The sequence below is a fragment of the Cibotium barometz genome, chromosome 33 (assembly GCF_041138505.1).
Source record: "Cibotium barometz isolate CiBa-2024 chromosome 33, ASM4113850v1, whole genome shotgun sequence".
NCBI classification, from domain to species: domain Eukaryota; kingdom Viridiplantae; phylum Streptophyta; class Polypodiopsida; order Cyatheales; family Cibotiaceae; genus Cibotium; species Cibotium barometz.
The window spans coordinates 35,074,550-35,095,217 of NC_141078.1; the positions used below are offsets into that span (position 1 = coordinate 35,074,550).

The 20,668-nt window shown below is 40.4% G+C and overlaps 1 protein-coding gene across 2 annotated transcripts; it reads right to left on the bottom strand.

Annotated features, from left to right (window-relative positions):
- Positions 1–1,091: 1,091 nt before the first annotated feature.
- Positions 1,092–20,420, bottom strand: LOC147619512 (uncharacterized). Of its 2 annotated transcripts, none has more exons than XM_086773551.1 (3): positions 20,204–20,420; positions 19,238–19,311; positions 1,092–1,372 (listed from the first exon to the last, which is right to left on the bottom strand). In XM_086773551.1, exons 1-3 carry the CDS (start codon positions 20,292–20,294, stop codon positions 1,250–1,252), a joined length of 288 nt encoding a protein of 95 aa, XP_086629677.1. In that variant the 5' UTR covers positions 20,295–20,420; the 3' UTR covers positions 1,092–1,249. The 2 variants fall into 2 exon arrangements, with proteins under 2 accessions (XP_086629677.1, XP_086629676.1); XM_086773550.1 differs by lacking the exons at positions 19,238–19,311; positions 20,204–20,420 and adding exons at positions 1,500–1,573; positions 2,440–2,660.
- Positions 20,421–20,668: the final 248 nt, after the last annotated feature.

The window sequence follows — 20,668 nt, forward strand, 5'->3', positions numbered from 1 at the left end:
AATGATAAGAATGAAAGTGATTATATGTGATGACTTTGGCACACCAATTTTTTACATAAAAGAATCAAGAAAAAGATTAAAAATGTTTTCTCCTCTTGTAATTTAATGTGTCCTTGGATGATAGATAGTTTACGATGTTTCTAATGTTGCAATATCATGTAAAAATATTATGGTAAAGCTAAATGTGGCTTTTGAATCGCTAATGGATGGGTGCATAGAGAGAGAGAGATAGAGAGAGAGTTTTACCGTTAAAATCTTTACGTTGATGCTAAAGTGCAAATAGATTTTTAAAGAACTTCTTATGGCTTGGTATTCTTCTAATTTTTACAAAACCAAAGTTATTTGATATAGCTAAGACATGCTTCTCTAAGGTAGGATTGCAAAGCATCTAATAGTGTATTACATATCACAACCAAAAAGTATGAAAGTTCGATACAATATTTGCATGATCTTGAATGAGTGGTTAGCTTGCCTCACTCCACCCTTCCCAAGCCCCGAGCGAGGTCATGAGTTCAAACCCCGACACCACTTGAAAAAAAAAAACAATGTTTGTAAGGATTCCTCGATTTCAAAATGTCAAGTGTTCCCTAGAGAGTCCATGGAGAATCATCCTTTGAAATGAAGTCATTTTATGAGATCCATATTCCTCCTAGACCCCATCCAACCTACAAGAATATTCCAGTGATCAAGTTTTGTGTGTCCTAAAGTATTCTTGAAAGTAGCCTTTTTGATTGGCCATGATTACAATAAGATTTTGGACATGAGTGCAAACAGGTTGTCTGTTTTGTGATTTTGTGTTAAAGCAGAGAGGTGGTTTATACTTTTTTTGATTTTATGTTAAAGTAGAGAGATTGTGCATGTGCATGCTCTACTTTCTAAAGTGTAAAGAAGGCAAAGTAAACACTTGCGCTAGCATAAAGTAACACATTTTTGGTTTTTTCTTTTATTTAGCACGTGAATAAATGACACTAAAATACTTAGAACACATGCAATTAATCCTATTTTATTAACTGTGAAATCTTTGTCTCCTAAGACCCTGTCTTGATTTTTTTTTAATTGTATTTATTACATCCACACATGAGAGAAGCTTCTAAATGCAATCCCAATTTTAATTAGAAGTACATTATGGTTACAACATGCTGCATTAATACAGCTTAATACAATGTGATCCCACCTAATCTCGGAAGAAGATTATGATTAAATACATGATTGAAGAGGCTAATTGCAAAGCAAAGAAATATTTGCTTTTCTAAGGTGTGGTGTTGCCGTTGATTGAAGGGCCTTTGCCTTTTGGGTTATGGCTAACATTGGGTTGGGGGTCTTCATAATCAATATTGAAGGTGCCAAGTTTTCTGAAAGCAGCCTTAGCATCCTGCATTAATTAAGACAAGTATTAAGATGATCACGATTTAGGAGGTATATTGATAAGATCGGCAATATTTCAAACTAATCTAATCACAAAATAGATGGATTCTATAGGCTTAAACATTATGGCTTACCAAATTATGAGCAAGGGTTACTGCTGTCATAGAAACCTGCACATCTTGTGTGATATCATTCTCATCAAGAGGAACTGCAGCATGATAATGAAGTTAATTAAGCAAAGCATTATTAAGGCAAGCTAATCATTGTGATTTGAGGCTTACAAAATACAAAATACAAATGAGGGTATGAGTGCATGAATGGTGACACATGCATTTAGTGAATGTGCAGCCCATCAAGTGAGGGAGTGGATAAATCCCAAGCCCTCTGCTCTGTCTTTAGTTGTAGTTATTGGGGGGCCACACTGCCTGCCGCAATTTGTCCGGCCACACTGCATGTTGCTATTTGTCCGGCCAGGCAGGTGAAGAAAGACAATGGATTGTCAAGAGGGCACTTGCCTGAGTGGCTCAGCTCATCACGACCCACTCTAACCAAGAGGTAGTAGGGTTGTGTGTATGAGTGGTGTAGCTTCTAGCTCGGCTACATCCCCGGTTGTGTGTGTGAGTGGTGTAGCTTCTAGCTCGGCTACATCCAAATGGGGCTTTAGGAAAAAGAAGAAGAAGACAGAGTATGGTGAGATGGCCCGGGTCTGGGGTTGGAATCCTAGACACCAATTTCAGAAGTTCTCAGCCCTTTCCAATTGCTTAAGAGCATAACCTGTGTGTAATTGAGTGAGAATGTGTAACGGGGAAAAAAATCCCAAGACAAACAGAAGATCTTGGGATCTATCCGAGGCGCTATGGTGGAGATTAGTAAGATCATTAAGATAAACCCAAGTCATGATTAGGTGAAGTGTACACTATTAACAAGGAAGCTTAGACCACATGTAGCCACTAGTCTTATTCTTAGTGCATGCAAGCTGCCTTACTGATCTTATTCTTAACACACAAATACTGCAGTTATGAATCTTCCGATCTAATTATTAATGCTAAGTAAGAGCTAAGATATGATGGTTACCTGTTACGAGAGATCTGGCATCGGCAATGAAGGGGTGGCGAGCTTGTAGAAGTAGTAGTGTAAGGAGAAGCTTAGCTAGGAGATCTGCCATGTTGTGTGTGTGTGTGTGTGTGAGAGAGAGAGAGAGAGAGAGAGAGACAGAGAGACAGAGAGAGCGCAAAGAGATCAGAGAGAGAGATGGCAACGAAGAACGCACAACCCACCAACCTAAGCTGCCTAGAAAGCAATCGAAATAAGAGAACCCACAATCCTGCTTTAATAGCACCCACACGCCAACACGCGCGCGCGCGCGCGCACACTCTCTCGCTCTCTCTCTCTCACACACACACACACACTACCTTCCTCTCTCTCTCTCTCTCTCTCTCTCTCTCACACACACACACACACACACTACCTCCCCTCTCTCTCACTTACACACACACTACCTCCCCTTGCCTCTCCTCTCTCTCTCTCTCTCTCTCTCTCTCACTCTCTCACACACACACACTACCTCCCCCTGTCTCTCCTCTCTCTCTCTCTCTCGCTCTCTCTCTCTCTCTCTCTCTCACACACACACACATCCTGTAGACGGGATACGTAATGCACTTGCATCAGCAACTACAAATGAGCCCACGATACACCCTAAAAGTAGAGCATTGACTGCAAACGGCTTCACTGAAAAGCAGATCATCAATCACACACCTCTTAATCCATTATATTAGCAACACTGCATTAATCACAGCAGTGAGAACTGCAGTTATTATAGTGAGAAGCTGGAAGAAAGGCGGGGTTGGCCGACCACTGGGGCAAGCGATGGTAGGCAAAAGTCAAACAATCGGCCATCACTCGGATCGAAGATGCCCCCATGTTACCTTACGCTGCGCCCTTTTCCTTACTGTACCCTACGCAAGCTGCAAACATCTTTTACTTTTGCAATGTCGGAGACTGGGCTTGTGGAGTACAGACCAGCATTTGCATGTACGCCCTGCGTTGGCAAACATATGCGTTGTCTATTTCGTATGCATTTTGTACGAGGCACGCATGTTACTCAAATTTTGTGCATGCTCGTTATATGTGTGTGTGTGTGTGTGTGTGTGTGTGTGTGTGTGTGTGTGTGTGTTTTGTTATGTAATTTGTGTGTGTGTGTGTGTGTGTGTGTGTGTTTTGTGTTGTTATGTAATTTGTGTGTGTGTGTGTTTTGTGTTGTTATGTAATTTGTGTATGTGTCTGTGTACACTCATGCTAATTTATGTGTGTGTGTTTTGTTATGTAATTTGTGTGTGTGTGTGTACACTCATGGTAATTTATGTGTGTGTGCGCGTCTGTTTGTTATGTAATTTGTGTAATAGAAAATGTACAATTTGTGTGTGTGTGTGTGTGTTTTGTTATGTAATTTGTGTGTGTGTGTGTGTATGTATGTATGTATGTTTTGTTATGTAATTTGTGTGTGTATATGTGTGTGAGTATAGTCATGGTCCTTAGTATTACCGAGTAAGAACAATAAAAAGTTGTGTACACTCTATGGTTAAGTGCCAATGTCCATGACCCCTACCTAACTTATTTTCAAGTTAGGTCATACTTATCTATATATGGAGTGCTTGCTCAAGTCTCTTTGGTATTGGCTTGGCACACGTCCTAGTTTCAATCAATGGCCTCTAAATATTTCAATTAAAAAAGAAGAAGAATACTAAACAAACGCTTTGTTTATTTTTTTGTCATACTTGTGACATTGCCATATGCAAGTATGCTCTTTGTGTCCACTATTCACATAGTGACACAACATTGGCCTCTAAATTTTTCATATTAAGCAATTCAATAACATTAAGTGAAATAGTATACTATTGAGAATTCATAAGTGAGAATGTGATATAACAAAACATCTTTTCTCCTAGGTGATTTCGTGTAAGTGTTTGCCTCCCATAGCTCAAGAAACTTGACTAAGCTTATGGGTATCCCTCCAAATAAACGAAAATAAGGCTTCCCAAGTCCATCCTTAGAAATGGGTGGTTAGAGTAAAAAAAGGTCAAAATTATTTATTTTCTATTACAAAATCCTTGAGCAAAAGAAATGCAATGCTATGAGAAATAAAGGGACAAAAAATTGAGATTGATCATGAAAAAGGTGTTCTTTAAACAAAGTACTCACAAAGTTAGCATGAAATTTTCTTGTATGGTATTTACTTATCTAACATGTTAGTAAAACATTTTTCATAAGTAGATGACAAAACACCTTCAAATGAAAAAAGCCACTTCAGTTGACACATGTAGGCATTTAAATACCTTGATGTGTAAATGAAATATCCAATGAATAGAAAGGCTTCATCCAACTTTTTTCTTTGCTTCCCTCCTTAGCAATACATGATACTATAAAGGTATGTTTTACATCTAGTAATATGGTCCTCTATGTTGTTATGTTTTATTTGTAGTACTCTACTTTTTACTTTGGGTTTCCTCTAATAAAAAATAATAATATTGAAGCCTCCCTCATCAATGCATTTGGCACTACCATGATAATAAGATTGGCTTGCATTCTTTTAGTCTCAAATGAGGTGCAATTTGTGTTTGTTTCCATGAAATTTAGAAGTAGGATCCAATGAGAGGTTTCGTTTATAGGAGTCCTTAAATTGTATTAGTAAATCTTACCACCCTCACTTGCATGGACCTTGTATTGTAACTTGGTCATCTAAATCATTTATTCCCACATCTTGATGTTTATGTATGCATAATTTTTCATACGTACCCATACTTTTACAACACTCATCCTAACTTCTCAATCATCATGTGCAAGGGTCAACGGGAAATTATTAAGTCACTTTGTCTTGATTTCAAAAGCTTCTTTAATCATGCATTTAGTTTTAGTGGCCTAAAGTAGGCTCAATATTCTTACGTACACAAAGATGCATGTGTGTTTTGTTCTTGTGAAAGATTGGCATGCTAGCTATATAGTCGTTTTATATTTATAGACTAACTTGTCTTAAATGCTTGTGGAAAATCTACACATGATTATAATCTCTCTCTCTCTCTCTCCTCTCTCTCTACATGTGCACACATGTAATGTATATAGTCACACACACACACACACACACACACATGCATGCATACAAATATATCTATAAATATATACCTGTGTATATATACACGCATACATATAAGCTACAAAAAAAAAACATAGATACATACATATACATGTGTATATAGGATACATACAAATAACACAGATACATACAATATACATGTGCGCACATGCACGTGCATGCACATGGATACAAACATATCTATAAATATATACCCATGTATATATACATGCATACATATAGGATACATACAAATAACATAGATACATACACACATGCATGCATATGGGCTACATGCATATAATACATACAAATAACACACATACATATATACATGCGTGCAAGTTCCCACTGTCTCTCTCTTACACACACACACACACACACACACACACACACACAATAAGTATACGTACATACATACATGTATACATATATACATATATGTATATACCTATGTGCATGTCTTAATGTATGTTTCATTGTGTGTGTATGTGTGTATACATATACTACATATACGTGTGCACACATACATATGCACATGTGTATACATGTATGCACATATGTATACATTTATGTACATATGTGTGTATGCATGTATGTATATATGTACATACATATGTACATGTGTATGAATGTATGTATATATGTACATACATATGTACATACATACATATGTACATTTATGTACATATGTGTGTATGCATGTATGTATATATGTACATACATATGTACATGTGTATGAATGTATACATGTATGTATATATTTATGTATACAGCACATCGCACCATGCATGCACACACACACACACACACACACACATACGCACACCCCTATGAATGGGACATTACACAAACATGCACATGTAAATAGTTACACTTACATAGATGCATCGCATGATTGACTTTTGTATCACATTTCCTTGTCCTTACATAACATTTCCAATTAAAATCTTCTTTGAAAAGATGAAAATCCCAACAACGACGCATATAAAGATGAAAAGTTATTTTTACAACCTAGAATTTGATATTTTCATCAATTACATCCGACAAGATATAATGGACATTTTCTTTTCAACACTAATGAACCCCCATAGGTGCCTTTAATGATTAACCTAAAATCACTCTTCTAAGTAGTGTGTTATTATTGTGAATTTATTAATAAATGTGCATCCTCTCCCTCTCTTCACATGAGTTTCCACACACACATAGACACACACACACACACGCATGCATGCATGCACACACACATATATGCATTATACATACACACACACACACACACACACACACACGAGTGTATCCATGCATGCACACATACACTCATGCATGCACACACACACACATACATATATACATACCCACACACATGAGTGTATGCATGCATACACTCATGAATGTACACACACATACATACACACACACACACATGTATGTACGCACACATATATGCATGCATGTATAGATACACATACATACATACATGTATGCAAACATGTGTGCATGTGTGAGTGCATGCATGCGTGTGTGTGTGTGTGTGTGTGTGTGTGTGTGTGTGTGTGTGTGTGTGTGTTAGGCAGCATTACTAAAAAAAAAAAGTGTGTGTGTGTTAGGACACCCCACAAACAAACAAACAAGCATACATGTATGCAAGTACGCATGTGTGTGTGTTTGTATGTGTGTGTGTGAGAGAGAATGTTGGGACACCCCAAAAACATACATAAATATGCACATGTTTGCAAGCATGTGTGTGTGTGAATGGGACACCCCACAAACACACATTTGTACATGTATCCAAATGCATTATATCATTGACTTTTGTTTCACCTTCCCTTATCATTGTAGAGAATCACATTGTAAATAAGTTCTTGATAAGACCTCAATAGAATTATGTGGTTCAAAATATTAATTTCTTTTTACATTCAACTTTTTAATGTTTTAACGGAGCAAGTCCACAAAGGTGTAATGGCTAGATCACATTTTTATAGTAACTCCTGAGGCCTAATAGGTGTCTATAATTTTTACATAAAACCACACTTCTAAGTACTATTCTATTATCATGAAGCTACTTAGTAGAACTCAATACCCTCCCAAACTCTCTCCACACGTGGCAGTAACAAAAGTTCAATGGTAGCTCACATTTTCATAAAAGGTACACATAATAATAGAGGTATACAAAAAATTCTAGGTGGTTGTTATTATTGAGTAAATGTTACATCATGAAATACCTTGCAAGAAATCTTGTAATATCTTAATATGTTGGGTCATTTAAGTTTTTGAGCTTGTGTCAAAACACAGAAGAGTAAGACCTAGTTCACCATGAAAGCCTTTTGAGAAATAAAGGATTGACTTTGTGTGTTTTATTTCATCCATGCCTTAATAAGAGTAAGACCTAGCTCACCATGAAAGCCTTTTGAGAGAAGGATTGACTTTATCTATTTTATTGCATCCATGCCTTAACAAGATTTAAATTCATTTACTAAAAAAACCCATTTATTAAATTTCTTAAACAAAGATCATACCTAATTTGATTGTTATTACATTCGACCCTTAATAAAGGATCATAAAAATGATATCATGAAAGGTTAGAGCATAGTGTAAAATTGTTGTTCACATAGAAAGTCGTTTGTGATGACAAATGGGATTCAACCTTACTTTGGGTGTTTGTGCCTATCATATTTTCTCAAAATGGGATTCAACCTTACTTTGGGTGTTTGTGCCTATCATATTTTCTCAAAATTGGCACTCTTTTTACATATTTTTAGCTCACCTTAGATTATAAAAAAAGTGTTTGTTTGTTTAACTAAGCTTTCGTAATTGTGTTTGGTCTCACAAATCACTTTTTTGGATCTAAGCCCACAAGCCAAAGGATTTAGGGAGTTAAATTCTTTGAAACAATAATGTTTATGACATATAGTAAAACCATTAGCAATTCCTTACATTATGTCACTCTAAGGAATTACTAAGACATATTATTTTAAGTTTTTTTAAATTTAAAGTTTCTTATTTCATCTTTTACTTTTTGCACTTCACACTCTAAATTTAAAGTTTCTTATTTCATCTTTTACTTTACAACCGCTTACTAATTACAAAGGTGTGCAGAGATTTATGGGCCACATGGGGTATTACTGTTGCTTCATAATTTTCTATGTTGAAATCGCCAGGCCATTGTACAAGCTACTCATTATCTTTGAATGGAATGAGGAATGTTAGGAAGCATATGATCGACTGAAGAGAAAGCATTGACTAGCGCGCCAATTCTATGACCCCCCAATTGGGATCTCATACTTCATGTGCATATTGATGCATCAAACTTTGCTATTAGATGCGTACTAGCCCAGCCTGGTGAGTTCAAATTGGGCTATCTAGTTTGCTTTGCTAGTGGTTAGTTAAATGATGCAGAGGTAAACTACACCACCACAGAGAGGGAAGGATTGGCCATGGTTTACGCCATCATCAAGAAGTATCAACATTACCTATTGGCCATCAAATTTGTATTCTTCGTGGACCATCAAGCCTTATTATAATTAGTGAATAAGCCTTGCACCACGGGGAGAATCACATGATAGTTGCTATTATTGTTGGAATTCGACTTTACAGTAATGATAAGAGAGAGAGAGAGGGAGAGAGAGAGAGAGAGAGAGAGAGAAAGTTGTGTGCAACATCTTCTACGTAGAACAATAGTGTGAGGTTTAGAACGAACCCGTGGGCACTAGGCATTGACGGATCCTCAGCTGGATTGATTCCATCTTGCCAGTTAGATTGACCACCGACACTTTGGCGATCCTGCGAGGGACGTGGAAGTGCTCGGAGAAACACAGGAGGCTCTCTATTCACCCCCTCAGTGTGGCATTCTAGCATGAGCTTTGGGCAGACAGGAAGAAGCGCTTGCACAAACCCTTGCAAGACGACTCCTAATCAACAACCTACAGCAACATCTACCCACCAGGAAGCCCGCTCCTCTCAGGCTAGGCAACGTGCAACCTCTACGTCCAATGGCCAATTAGGGAGGCAACCACAAGTATCCAATATATAAGGGCAAGAAGTTTGAGGACCATGACACACATGTCACAAAGTTTGAAGCATTGTGGAGGGTGAATTGTCCTTGGGGGGGCTGATGAAAGGAAGAGGGACCAGTTCCAAGCTACATTCGGGGACACTCCAACAGAATGGCTGTCTTAGTATGCACATGACCATTTTACCACATTCCAAGAACTGAAAGTTCCAAACGGTCAAAATACCTTCTGAGCTACAAGAGAAGCTAAGGAGCCTAAGGTAGAAGTCCCTGCCGGTGGATGATTATGCAGCTCCAAGGAGAACAGATCACTATAGTAGCTGGATGTAACTTCCCCATTGTGTTCTTGGTACTCCGAATGGAGGGCAACTTGGAATCGTATCCCATGTTGTTGGGTAGACCATGGATAAGACATGGAAAAATCAAACATGACTGGCTGAAAGAAAGCATTACCATCAGGAGGGGAAAGAAGAAGATCAGAGTCAGCATACTAGCTAAGGTGGATGTAGATCCGGCAGTCAGACCATTGCATGCGGAAGGGTTGAACCTACTAGACGGAATAGAAGAGGAAAGAATAATCACAGAAAATCCAGAGCTGATCTCATTTTTTTAGCTGGATGTGGAGGGATTAATGGTAAAATATACAGTAGATATGTTTAATGTGCAAACAATATCACAAAAGCCAAATGAGGCTGTGGACCCCAAGGAGGAAACAACCTGAATGACAGAAACTCAACAAGAGGTTAGTGAACAAACACGTGAGGAGGATAAATAATCAGAATAAGGGTTAAAGGAATGGATGGAATCCTTAATATGTAAGGATAGGGAACAACAAAAATGCATTAGAGTGCAGGAAGATGACCTGACAGAGCTCAACTTGGGAAATGTGGAGCAACCCAAAATTGTCAAGGTCAGTGCTGCTAAGCTGGAAGGACAGCAGATGAAGACCGAGATCCAGGAGTTGTTATGCAGATACAAGGATGTCTTTGCATGGAGCTATAGAGATGTGCCAGGCGCATAGACCCAAGCTTCTATCAGCACAAGATAAACCTGTCATTTTGATTAGACAGCAGAGGTACAGAATGAATCCCAACTATGCCAAGCAGGTAAAGGAAGAGATAGATAAGCTATTAGCAGTGGGATTCATATATCCAATTGAGAAGGCTCACTGGCTAAGTCCGATTGTAATCGTGCCAAGAAAAATGGGAAGCTAAGAGTTTGTGTAGATTACAGGAAACTGAACGCTGCAACTATACCGGACCCAGATGGCTTCAGTGGGTATAACCAAGTCAGAATGGCACCAGACGACAAGGAAAAAACAGCATTCATCACAAAATGGGGAACCTTCGCTTCAAATGTGATGACATTCGGACTCCACAATGCACCTGCAACCTTTCAGCAGCGCATGGTCCAAGAAATCTTTTATGATTACCTCACTGACTTCATGCGTGTATTTGTTCAGTGTTTTTGGCAAAAAGATGGAGCAACTGGGAGGACTTGTAGAGCAGAGTCTGGAAGCAGAGGTCCAGGTTGCTAACCTAGCCATGCACACAACATGGTGCAGACTAGAGATGCCAGACCCATCCATGTGACCATCAAAATTGTGGCAAGAGCTCTGCATCTCCCAACCACCAGCATACTGAATGCCGATTCCTACCAGGCCAACATCGATAAGGAGCTAGACAAGGTCGGTAGGGAATATTCAATCTCCACTTATGCAGATCCATCCAAGCAAAGGGAGATATGGTTCTATCTGGATATGTTATGCATGTTGGCCAAGAACATAAACATCAACCGAACCAACTACAAGCTATTAAGGGTTGCCGAGGTGGGCCTAAAGGTGAACTGGGCAGGTGTGGTTGCTCGAAATCTTTAGCAACAAGCACAAAAATTGGTGATGTCAAGAGGACATTCCAAGATGGCCAGCCACCTCAAAGCTTCAGCATAGTTGGTGACACTGCCAGAGCATAGCTTGGAAGAGCAGCAACAGTCTGAAAAGGAAACCACTCAGAAATCACAGGAGGAGGAAAGAAGAAGGGTTGTAGAAGAGGCAGCAAAGAAAGACGCCGGAGAACTCGAAAAATCAGGGAGGAGGAAACTACCAAGAAGGCAACGGAAGCTGAAGAGACAAGAAGTCTAGAAGAAGAAGCCAGAAGAGGCAACAACTTAAGAGGAGAAAGCCCAGACCAGAGCAGTAGTAGATAAAACACAAACTTGGCCTGAAGTCCACCAAGAGACAAATTGACTGGTCGGCCTATGCCACAACTCTGCAAACTAAGAAGGCAAAGGGAGCAGCTACTGCTTACAGCTAACCAACAAGAAAAGTAGCAACTCTCTGACATCGGTAAGCTCTTGGCAGCCCAAGGGGCCTCCCCCATCAAACCAGCCACGGAATTGAAGGGAAAGTCCCCTCCATCGACCCCTCTCGAAGCCCACATGTCAGAAACAGTAATAGAGGCAGAGGGACCAACCAATCAAGCAAGTTTTGCTACCTTGGGGATCGCCACCACAAAGAAGGCCTGAACACGCAAAGAATGCCTGAACATGCAAAAGGTACTGTCCTCACTGGCTGTCATAACAGATTGTTTGCTCGACAATCTGGAGAATCAAGAGGTAGCAGCCAAAGCAGTTGAAACTAACAACAAACTTCAAGCCTTAACGGCTGCTAAGCTGAGGGAAAAAGAGAAGATTTTGTTGGAGCAGTAGCTCCAGCTCTAAAAGTAAACGATAAAATAGCTTGAAGTTGAAGTCACCAACAAGCAGACCAGCAAGGCACTGGAGCTGGAGGCCGTGATGGATGAACTACAGATCAGAAATGCAGAGCTCACCAGCAGATTAACTAAAGTAGAAAAGACTGCTAAAGCAGCAAAGGAAAAGGCAAAAAAGATCACTGACCATGCCATTCACATGATCAGAAATGTGGAGACTATAGAGCGAAAACCACACGCGCAAGGAACTGCTGATGGCTAAAGGGAAGTTGCAAATCTAGCAGGCTAAGGCAGCGGAAGAAGACTTGGCAGTGGTAGAAATACCACTAGAGGTGATGAACTAGTGGGAGCAAGAAATGGCAGACATGCATAGGGCATACTAGCAAAGCAACCTCGAGCTATTAAAAAATTACATTGTCCTGCTACCACCCCCCACTTGCCACTTTTGCCACTTCGCCCTATTCTTCCAAAAGACAAGGATGGTCCCGGCAGATCAGGACAACAAGGCTCCACCCCAGGCAGATCTAGCCAACAACAACAACAGTAAGCAACAGGGTCAGACTAGCAGCACAACCACCACAACTGACACACAACACCAGCAAAGCAGCTACAACAATTGCAGACCTAAGTAGGGAACTTGAGGTAGCATCTCAGTGACAAACAAGCCCTAGAAAGGCAACTGGACATGGAATCATAGCTGAAGGTCAAATAGACCTTAGAGGCTGAACTTGAGAAACTGAAAGAGATGCTGAAAACCATTGTGCTAGAGCCAAGCAGCAGCTCTCAAACACTCAGCAGCAACTGGCAAAGCAACAATTTGATATCCAACAACTTAAGCAATAGCTTCAGGTTGAACAAAATAGGACAAAACAAGCACTAGCAGTAGGAAAGAAGCCAGTGTGTGCAGCAAGCTGAACTAAAGAAACAACTCATTCTGAGATCAGCTCTGTCCATGGATTCAATGACCCCCAATGAGCTGAAGGAGCAGATCCTCATTCTAGAGCAGCAACTAACAATTTAGAAAAATGAGACTGCAGCCCATCAAAATGTAGCAGAAGAACTAAGGAAGGAGTATGAGGCCATAGGGGGAAGGAGCTACAAACCACCTATGCTAAGCTGGATACCTTGAAGCCAAGTACATTGAGTTGAAGGATTAGCATGGAGAAGAACCCACACCAAGAACATGGGCACAAAAGAAGAAGGCCAGGAGCCTCCCACAGAGACAATCTCAGGGGAAGAAGCTGTAGCAATTCCGTCTGCTCAAAGTGGATAACGCAGATCTGAAAGACAAGTTGCAAGAGGCACAGAAGGAAATTGCTAAGCTCAAAATGCAATTAGATATAGGACAAGGATGCTGAAGGCTGAACAGTTGGTGGCTGACTACCAACATTTGCAGGCAAAGCTCATGCAGGAACAAAGCAAATGCTAGTCCATATATAGAGAACTCCTGGACTTGAAGCATCATATGAAACAGAGGGCACCCCCAATCAGCAAGTGGCTACATTATAGTAGCAACTAAGAAACGTGGAAGCAAACCACCTTGTGCTGAGAAAAGAAAACTGGAGGAGAGGCTCCACGTTAGGCAGCACAACTTGGAGTATGCTACAATTGCTTTGCAGAAGGTTAGGGATGAATATGAGCAGCATGATGTAGCTATGCCTGTTAATCAGGAAAAGCTAAAAGATTTTCTTCATGATTACCTTCCTGTGAGACGGCACGTCTTCTAGGCTATCCCCCTAGCCTTCTGGGGCTGCTCCACAATGACGGTTAGCAGCTGTTGACCACACAAAGAAGATGATTAGCCTCTGTAGTACTGACTCAATCAGATAGCATCCAGCTGTCAGCTACCCTATTTTTACAAAGCATGAATTATACAATCAAGCATACTAATACTCTTAGGGTTTTTGATCGTGTTCAGCACAATGAACATCAAGGGGGATTGGATGTGATCCAGGATTGGTGGAGAGATACCACCAAGAGTAGGAACGGAAGACCAAAAGAGCTGCCTAGAAGCCCCTTGCTGATCATGTACCCCCGCCCCCATTGTATCAGAGCTTCAGAAGCTGCTGTTACAGAGCCACCGGGCGTGCCAGGTGGTGGCCGTCCGTTTGATTGGTGGGACAAATGTCAATAGCCGTCGGATGATCCTCACGACCATGAAGGCACAGAACACGTCTGGTGGAATGCTCACCCTACCATGTAATCATATGAGTTGTTGTAACTATACAATCTTGTAATACGATCTTGTAAAAACAGCCGAGCATGACAGCCGAGAGGCATCTTGTAACCGTAGACTCAGGAGAGAATAGAAGTAGGAGGAAGGAAGAGGCAACATGTGAGGCAACTGTGTAACTTTTGTATTTGAATTAGAAGAGAAGTACATTGTCTCCTTCTATACATCACTTATGTTGTCGGAGTGAGAGAGAGAGAGAGAGAGAGAGAGAGAGAGAGAGAAAGAGAGGAAGAGAGTGTTGTGCGCAGCATCTTCTGCATAGAACAATAGTGTGAGGCTTAGAGAACAAACCCGTTGGGCACTAGGCATTGACGGATCCTCAGCTGGACTCATTCCGTCTTGCCAGTCGAATTGACCACCAACACGATCTTGACAAAAACCTTGGAAGCAAGTCGAACAGACACTGGGAACATAAGCTGACACTAGTCCTATGGGCGTATCGAACATCATATAAGGTAGCGATGAGATACACTCCCTTCCGTCTAGCTTATGCTATTGAGGCAATAATGCCTATGGAATATCTAGTCTCGAGCTTAAGGATTGCAGTACAAGAACGTCTAACGGAGAATGCATTAGTTAGTTTGAAATGCTAATTGACTTAGAGAAGCTTGATGAGACTAGGCTAATAGCATCACATGGACTCATGGTCAAGAAACTCTGCAGGAAACATTGGTTCAACAAAAATCTGAAACAAAAAGAATTGGAAATGGGGGACCTTGTCCTCATGTATGGTGTAGGAAGCTCCAGGAAAAAGAAACTCAAATACAAAGGCTTGGGACCATTCCGAATGTCTGAGATCACACCTTAAGGGTCAGTTTGAATTGAGACGATTGACGGCATATAGATGGTGGCATATAGATGGAGGGTTACGTCAATGGAAGCAAACTCAGAAAATATTTTGGACCATGGATCCAAGAGATGCTCTTGCAAGAGCATCTCTTAAAACAATAGAAACAACTCGCAATAAGGGAAAAAATCTAGCAAGCTCAAGAAGAGGCCAAGGCAAGGGAGGCCAAAGCTAAACAATTACTCTAGAAGAGAATGTTACATGTCAACATGGCTTCCTTGACTCTCTTGGACAAAGAGGAACTGAACAATGAGCCAGCACGACTCAAGGTGGGACTTACTACAGCTAAAGGCCATGTAACGAGCATTGCACTAATAGATACGGGATCAAGTCATAACTTGATCTCATATATGAAACCTGGGTAGCATTAGATAGACCACGCCTTGAACCCACTGATGCGCAAGTATGCAGTGTGCACTACTTAATAACTACGAGAGCTTAAGGGATTTTTAAGTGTTAACATTTCCATCAGAAATAATTCCTTAGTCGGGAAGGTGTTTTTCATGTCTGCAGGTTCCATGGAAGAGGAAATGATTCTAGGACAATCCTAGATCTGCGCCAGTAAATGTAATATCCAATGGGGAAGAGAGGACAACATTGTTGAATGAGGGCAACAAGGTCATGTCCATACCCTTATGGAGCTTGACAAACAAAGGAAAATAGGTCATGATTGATGAAAAAACAACACCGAATACAGTAACATCACCTCATAATTGATTGTGTTTAATCATAGGCTTTGATGTATGTGTATTTAGTATTGTGTTTAATCATAGGATTTGATGTATGTGTATTTAGTATTGTGTTTAATCATCGGATTTTGAAATAACTATATGCAACTATGCTTAGAGAAGCACATAGGACAATTAGAGTGTTGGATATCATTTTATATATGAGAAACCTCTTTCCCTGGGGTCATTACAGTACTGATGATCCAATTGTCATTCATAATATTGTCCCTCTATCTCTTTCCCTCTCTGTCTCTATTCGTCTCTCTCTCACTGCCATCATTCACTCTCCCTCTACTCTCTCTCTCTCTCTCTCTCTCTCTCTCTCTCTCTCTCTCTCTCTCTCAATCCACACCCTCATGCATATTATGAGTGACAATAGGATTATCACTGTTGAACGAGCAATATTGTACCACACAGGGAAGGAGGTTTCTCATACATAAAATGTTATCCACACTCTAATTTCCCCATGTTCTTCTCTAATCATTTATCCCATCAAGCATATAGTTATTTCAAAATCCTACGATTAAACACAATATTGAATACTCATACATCAAAGCCTATGATTAAAAACAATACTGAATACATATACATCAATTTGTTTTATGAATTCTCAAGCTCTAAGTTAACCTAGACCTGTGCAAGAGTTATTTTGTATAGAGAGAGGAAGATCGAGTTGGTTGCAGTGGGAGGATGGGGAGGAGGTGGTAGGCTGGGCTGAGTTGAGGTGGGAGTAGGGAGGAGGGGAGAAGAGAGAGAAGACAAGGGTATAGAGAGAGATGGTTGTGAAAAAAAACCCACTCCAAAGCCTGCTCGGAGAAACACACATCGTGCTCGTACTCTCTTTGGCTATGTGCCACCATTGCGACTCTACATCCACATCTCCCCATCCAAAAGTAATGAGCTGGACACTCTTCAAATGTGAGAGCTGAGTAGGCCTTCAACTAACATTCAAAGATGTAACAAAACTATCATATTTAAGTAGCAATACCCTTAGACAACAATGAGCGAGAGCCAAGAGAGCACACTCATGCTGATTGTAGCCATTTGGTCTCACAAAGAGATTTGATTTTACCAAAAAACATATCCACCCCTTTACTTTCATTTAACTTCTCTTATTGAACTTAATTTTCAAGATTTTAAATCCTTAAGGGATTTGTGGTCCCATATTGACTCTACAATAAAACCCATGCTTCTATAGTTTTGGAGACATGCTAAACTAATTCCATGCTAGTGTGATGATGACACATAGATCATTTGCATTCTAGTCTCAAAGATTGGATATAGGGTTCTGAACATCAACACCAATGATGATGTCCCAAAGCTCATAGGAGGATGGGATAACCTTGAGCTTGGGAACTTCTAAAGAAGATAATTATCGAACGTTAAGCTTTCCATTGACATCTGGGTGGAAGTCTTGCAGATGCCATTTCTTCCATCAACTTAGCAAATAAATTTTAGATTGATCGACCAGAGCTTTAATACCATGTAAGAGGATATAATGTGCATTGTATACAAGAGATTACTTACAAGAAGTAGGATCTTTCACAACACAAAACTTTAAAAGTCAAATTGTAAAATAATAGAGATAGAGAAGAATACTATATTAATGAAGTGATATAACAGATGACAAAGCCCCACACTTGTGTGCTCTTATGAAGGGAGCTTCGATGGCACTTTTGAAATAGTGAAGGTGGAGGTTGTATGCTAGTAGAAGTTAGGGAGTAAACTCACAATGATGACTAATGAATTTTGTAGAGAAGGTATTGATTATGTATCTATGTAGACCTATATACATAGAGAGATGCACATGATATGATGGCATAGGTATGCAATCATAGTTGTTGCCACCATCCACAGTGTAGACACTGGCCCATAAGATGTATAGGCTCATCTTGGGCCCTATAATGTAAGAACAAGGTGTCTAAGAGTAAAGCCTACCTAGTCCATGCGCGCGGATCATTATGGGATAACGATCCAATGCAACACAAGTGTAACACGTGGCCTATTTGCGATGATGTGCCAAATCTAATCTAAGCTATCTCTAAACCATTTGGCCTTCTAGTCCACCATGTCATTTGAATACTAGGATGCCGCACCTTGATATTCAACCATGGCTAACGGGGTCTATACCATCCACAGTGTAGACCCAAGTCCATAAGATGTATAGGCTCATCTTGGGCCCTTTTACAAAATGTAAGAACATGGTGTTCAAGAGTAAAGCCTACATACTCTATGTGTGGACCATTATGGGATAATGATCCAGTGTAACAACACATGGCCTATTTTTGGCAATGTGCCAAATCTAATCTAAGATGTCTCTAAACCATCTGGCCTCCTAGGCCACCATGTCAATTTAATATGAGGATGCCACACAACCTGGCTGCTTCTTATAATGGGGGATGTGCAAACATGATCTTGCTTGTGCTGGAACAATATGATATGAGGGTGGAGGAACATTGATATTCACATATCATTTAGGAATCAATAATGAGTGTGAAAGTGATTGTGTGTGTGATGACATTGGTGCATCAATGATAGAAAGAAAGTGATTGTAAGTGATATGACTTTGGTGCATCAATTTGATAAGAATGAAAGTGATTATATGTGATGACTTTGGCACACCAATTTTTACATAAAAGAATCAAGAAAAAGATTAAAAATGTTTTCTCCTCTTGTAATTTAATGTGTCCTTGGATGATAGATAGTTTACGATGTTTCTAATGTTGCAATATCATGTAAAAATATTATGGTAAAGCTAAATGTGGCTTTTGAATCGCTCACTTTGCACATGCACGCGTGTGCACATGTGCACACACACATGCACACACGCGTACACACACATGGATGGGTGCATAGAGAGAGAGAGAGAGAGAGAGAGAGAGAGAGAGAGTTTTACCGTTAAAATCTTTAAGTTGATGCTAAAGTGCAAATAGATTTTTAAAGAACTTCTTATGGCTTGGTATTCTTCTAATTTTTACAAAACCAAAGTTATTTAATATGGCTAAGACATGCTTCTCTAAGGTAGGATTGCAAAGCATCTAATAGTGTATTACATATCACAACCAAAAAGTATGAAAGTTCCATAATATTTGCATGATCTTGAATGAGTGGTTAGCTTGCCTCACTCCACCCTTCCCAAGCCCCGAGCGAGGTCATGAGTTCAAACTAATCTAATCACAAAATAGATGGATTCTATAGGCTTAAACATTATGGCTTACCAAATTATGAGCAAGGGTTACTGCTGTCATAGAAACCTGCACATCTTGTGTGATATCATTCTCATCAAGAGGAGCTGCAGCATGATAATGAAGTTAATTAAGCAAAGCATTATTAAGGCAAGCTAATCATTGTGATTTGAGGCTTACAAAATACAAAATACAAATGAGGGTATGAGTGCATGAATGGTGACACATGCATTTAGTGAATGTGCAGCCCATCAAGTGAGGGAGTGGATAAATCCCAAGCCCTCTGCTTTGTCTTTAGTTGTAGTTATTGGGGGGCCACACTGCCTGCCGCAATTGTCCGGCCACACTGCATGTTGCTATTTGTCCAGGTGAAGAAAGACAATGGATTGTCAAGAGGGCACTTGCCTGAGTGGCTCAGCTCATCACGACCCACTCTAACCAAGAGGTAGTAGGGTTGTGTGTATGAGTGGTGTAGCTTCTAGCTCGGCTACATCCCCGGTTTTGTGTGTGTGAGTGGTGTAGCTTCTAGCTCGGCTACATCCCCTCCAAATGGGGCTTTAGGAAAAAGAAGAAGAAGACAGAGTATGGTGAGATGGCCGGGTCTGGGGTTGGAATCCTAGACACCAATTTCAGAAGTTCTCAGCCCTTTCCAATTGTGTAAGAGCATAACCTGTGTGTAATTGAGTGAGAATGTGTAACGGGAAAAAAAATCCCAAGACAAACAGAAGATCTTGGGATCTATCCGAGGCGCTATGGTGGAGATTAGTAAGATCATTAAGATAAACCCAAGTCATGATTAGGTGAAGTGTACACTATTAACAAGGAAGCTTAGACCATATGTAGCCACTAGTCTTATTCTTAGTGCATGCAAGCTGCCTTAGTAGCTCATTGTAATATGATGTGCAGGTACTGATCTTATGCTTAACACACAAATACTGCAGTTATGAATCTTCTGATCTAATTATTAATGCTAAGTAAGAGCTAAGATATGAGGGTTACCTGTTACGAGAGATCTGGCATCGGCAATGAAGGGGTGGCGAGCTTGTAGAAGTAGTAGTGTAAGGAGAAGCTTAGCTAGGAGATCTGCCATGTTGTGTGTGTGTGTGTGTGTGAGAGAGAGAGAGAGAGAGAGAGAGAGAGAGAGCGCAAAGAGATCAGAGAGAGAGATGGCAACGAAGAACGCACAACCCACCAACCTAAGCTACCTAGAAAGCAATCGAAATAAGAGAACCCACAATCCTGCTTTAATAGCACCCACACGCCAACACGCGCGCGCGCGCGCGCGCACACTCTCTCTCTCTCACACACACACTACCTTCCTCTCTCTCTCCCTCTCTCTCTCTCACACACACACACACACTACCTCCCCTCTCTCTCTCTCTTACACACACACTACCTCCCCTTGTCTCTCCTCTCTCTCTCTCTCTCTCTCTCTCTCACACACACACACACTACCTCCCCCTG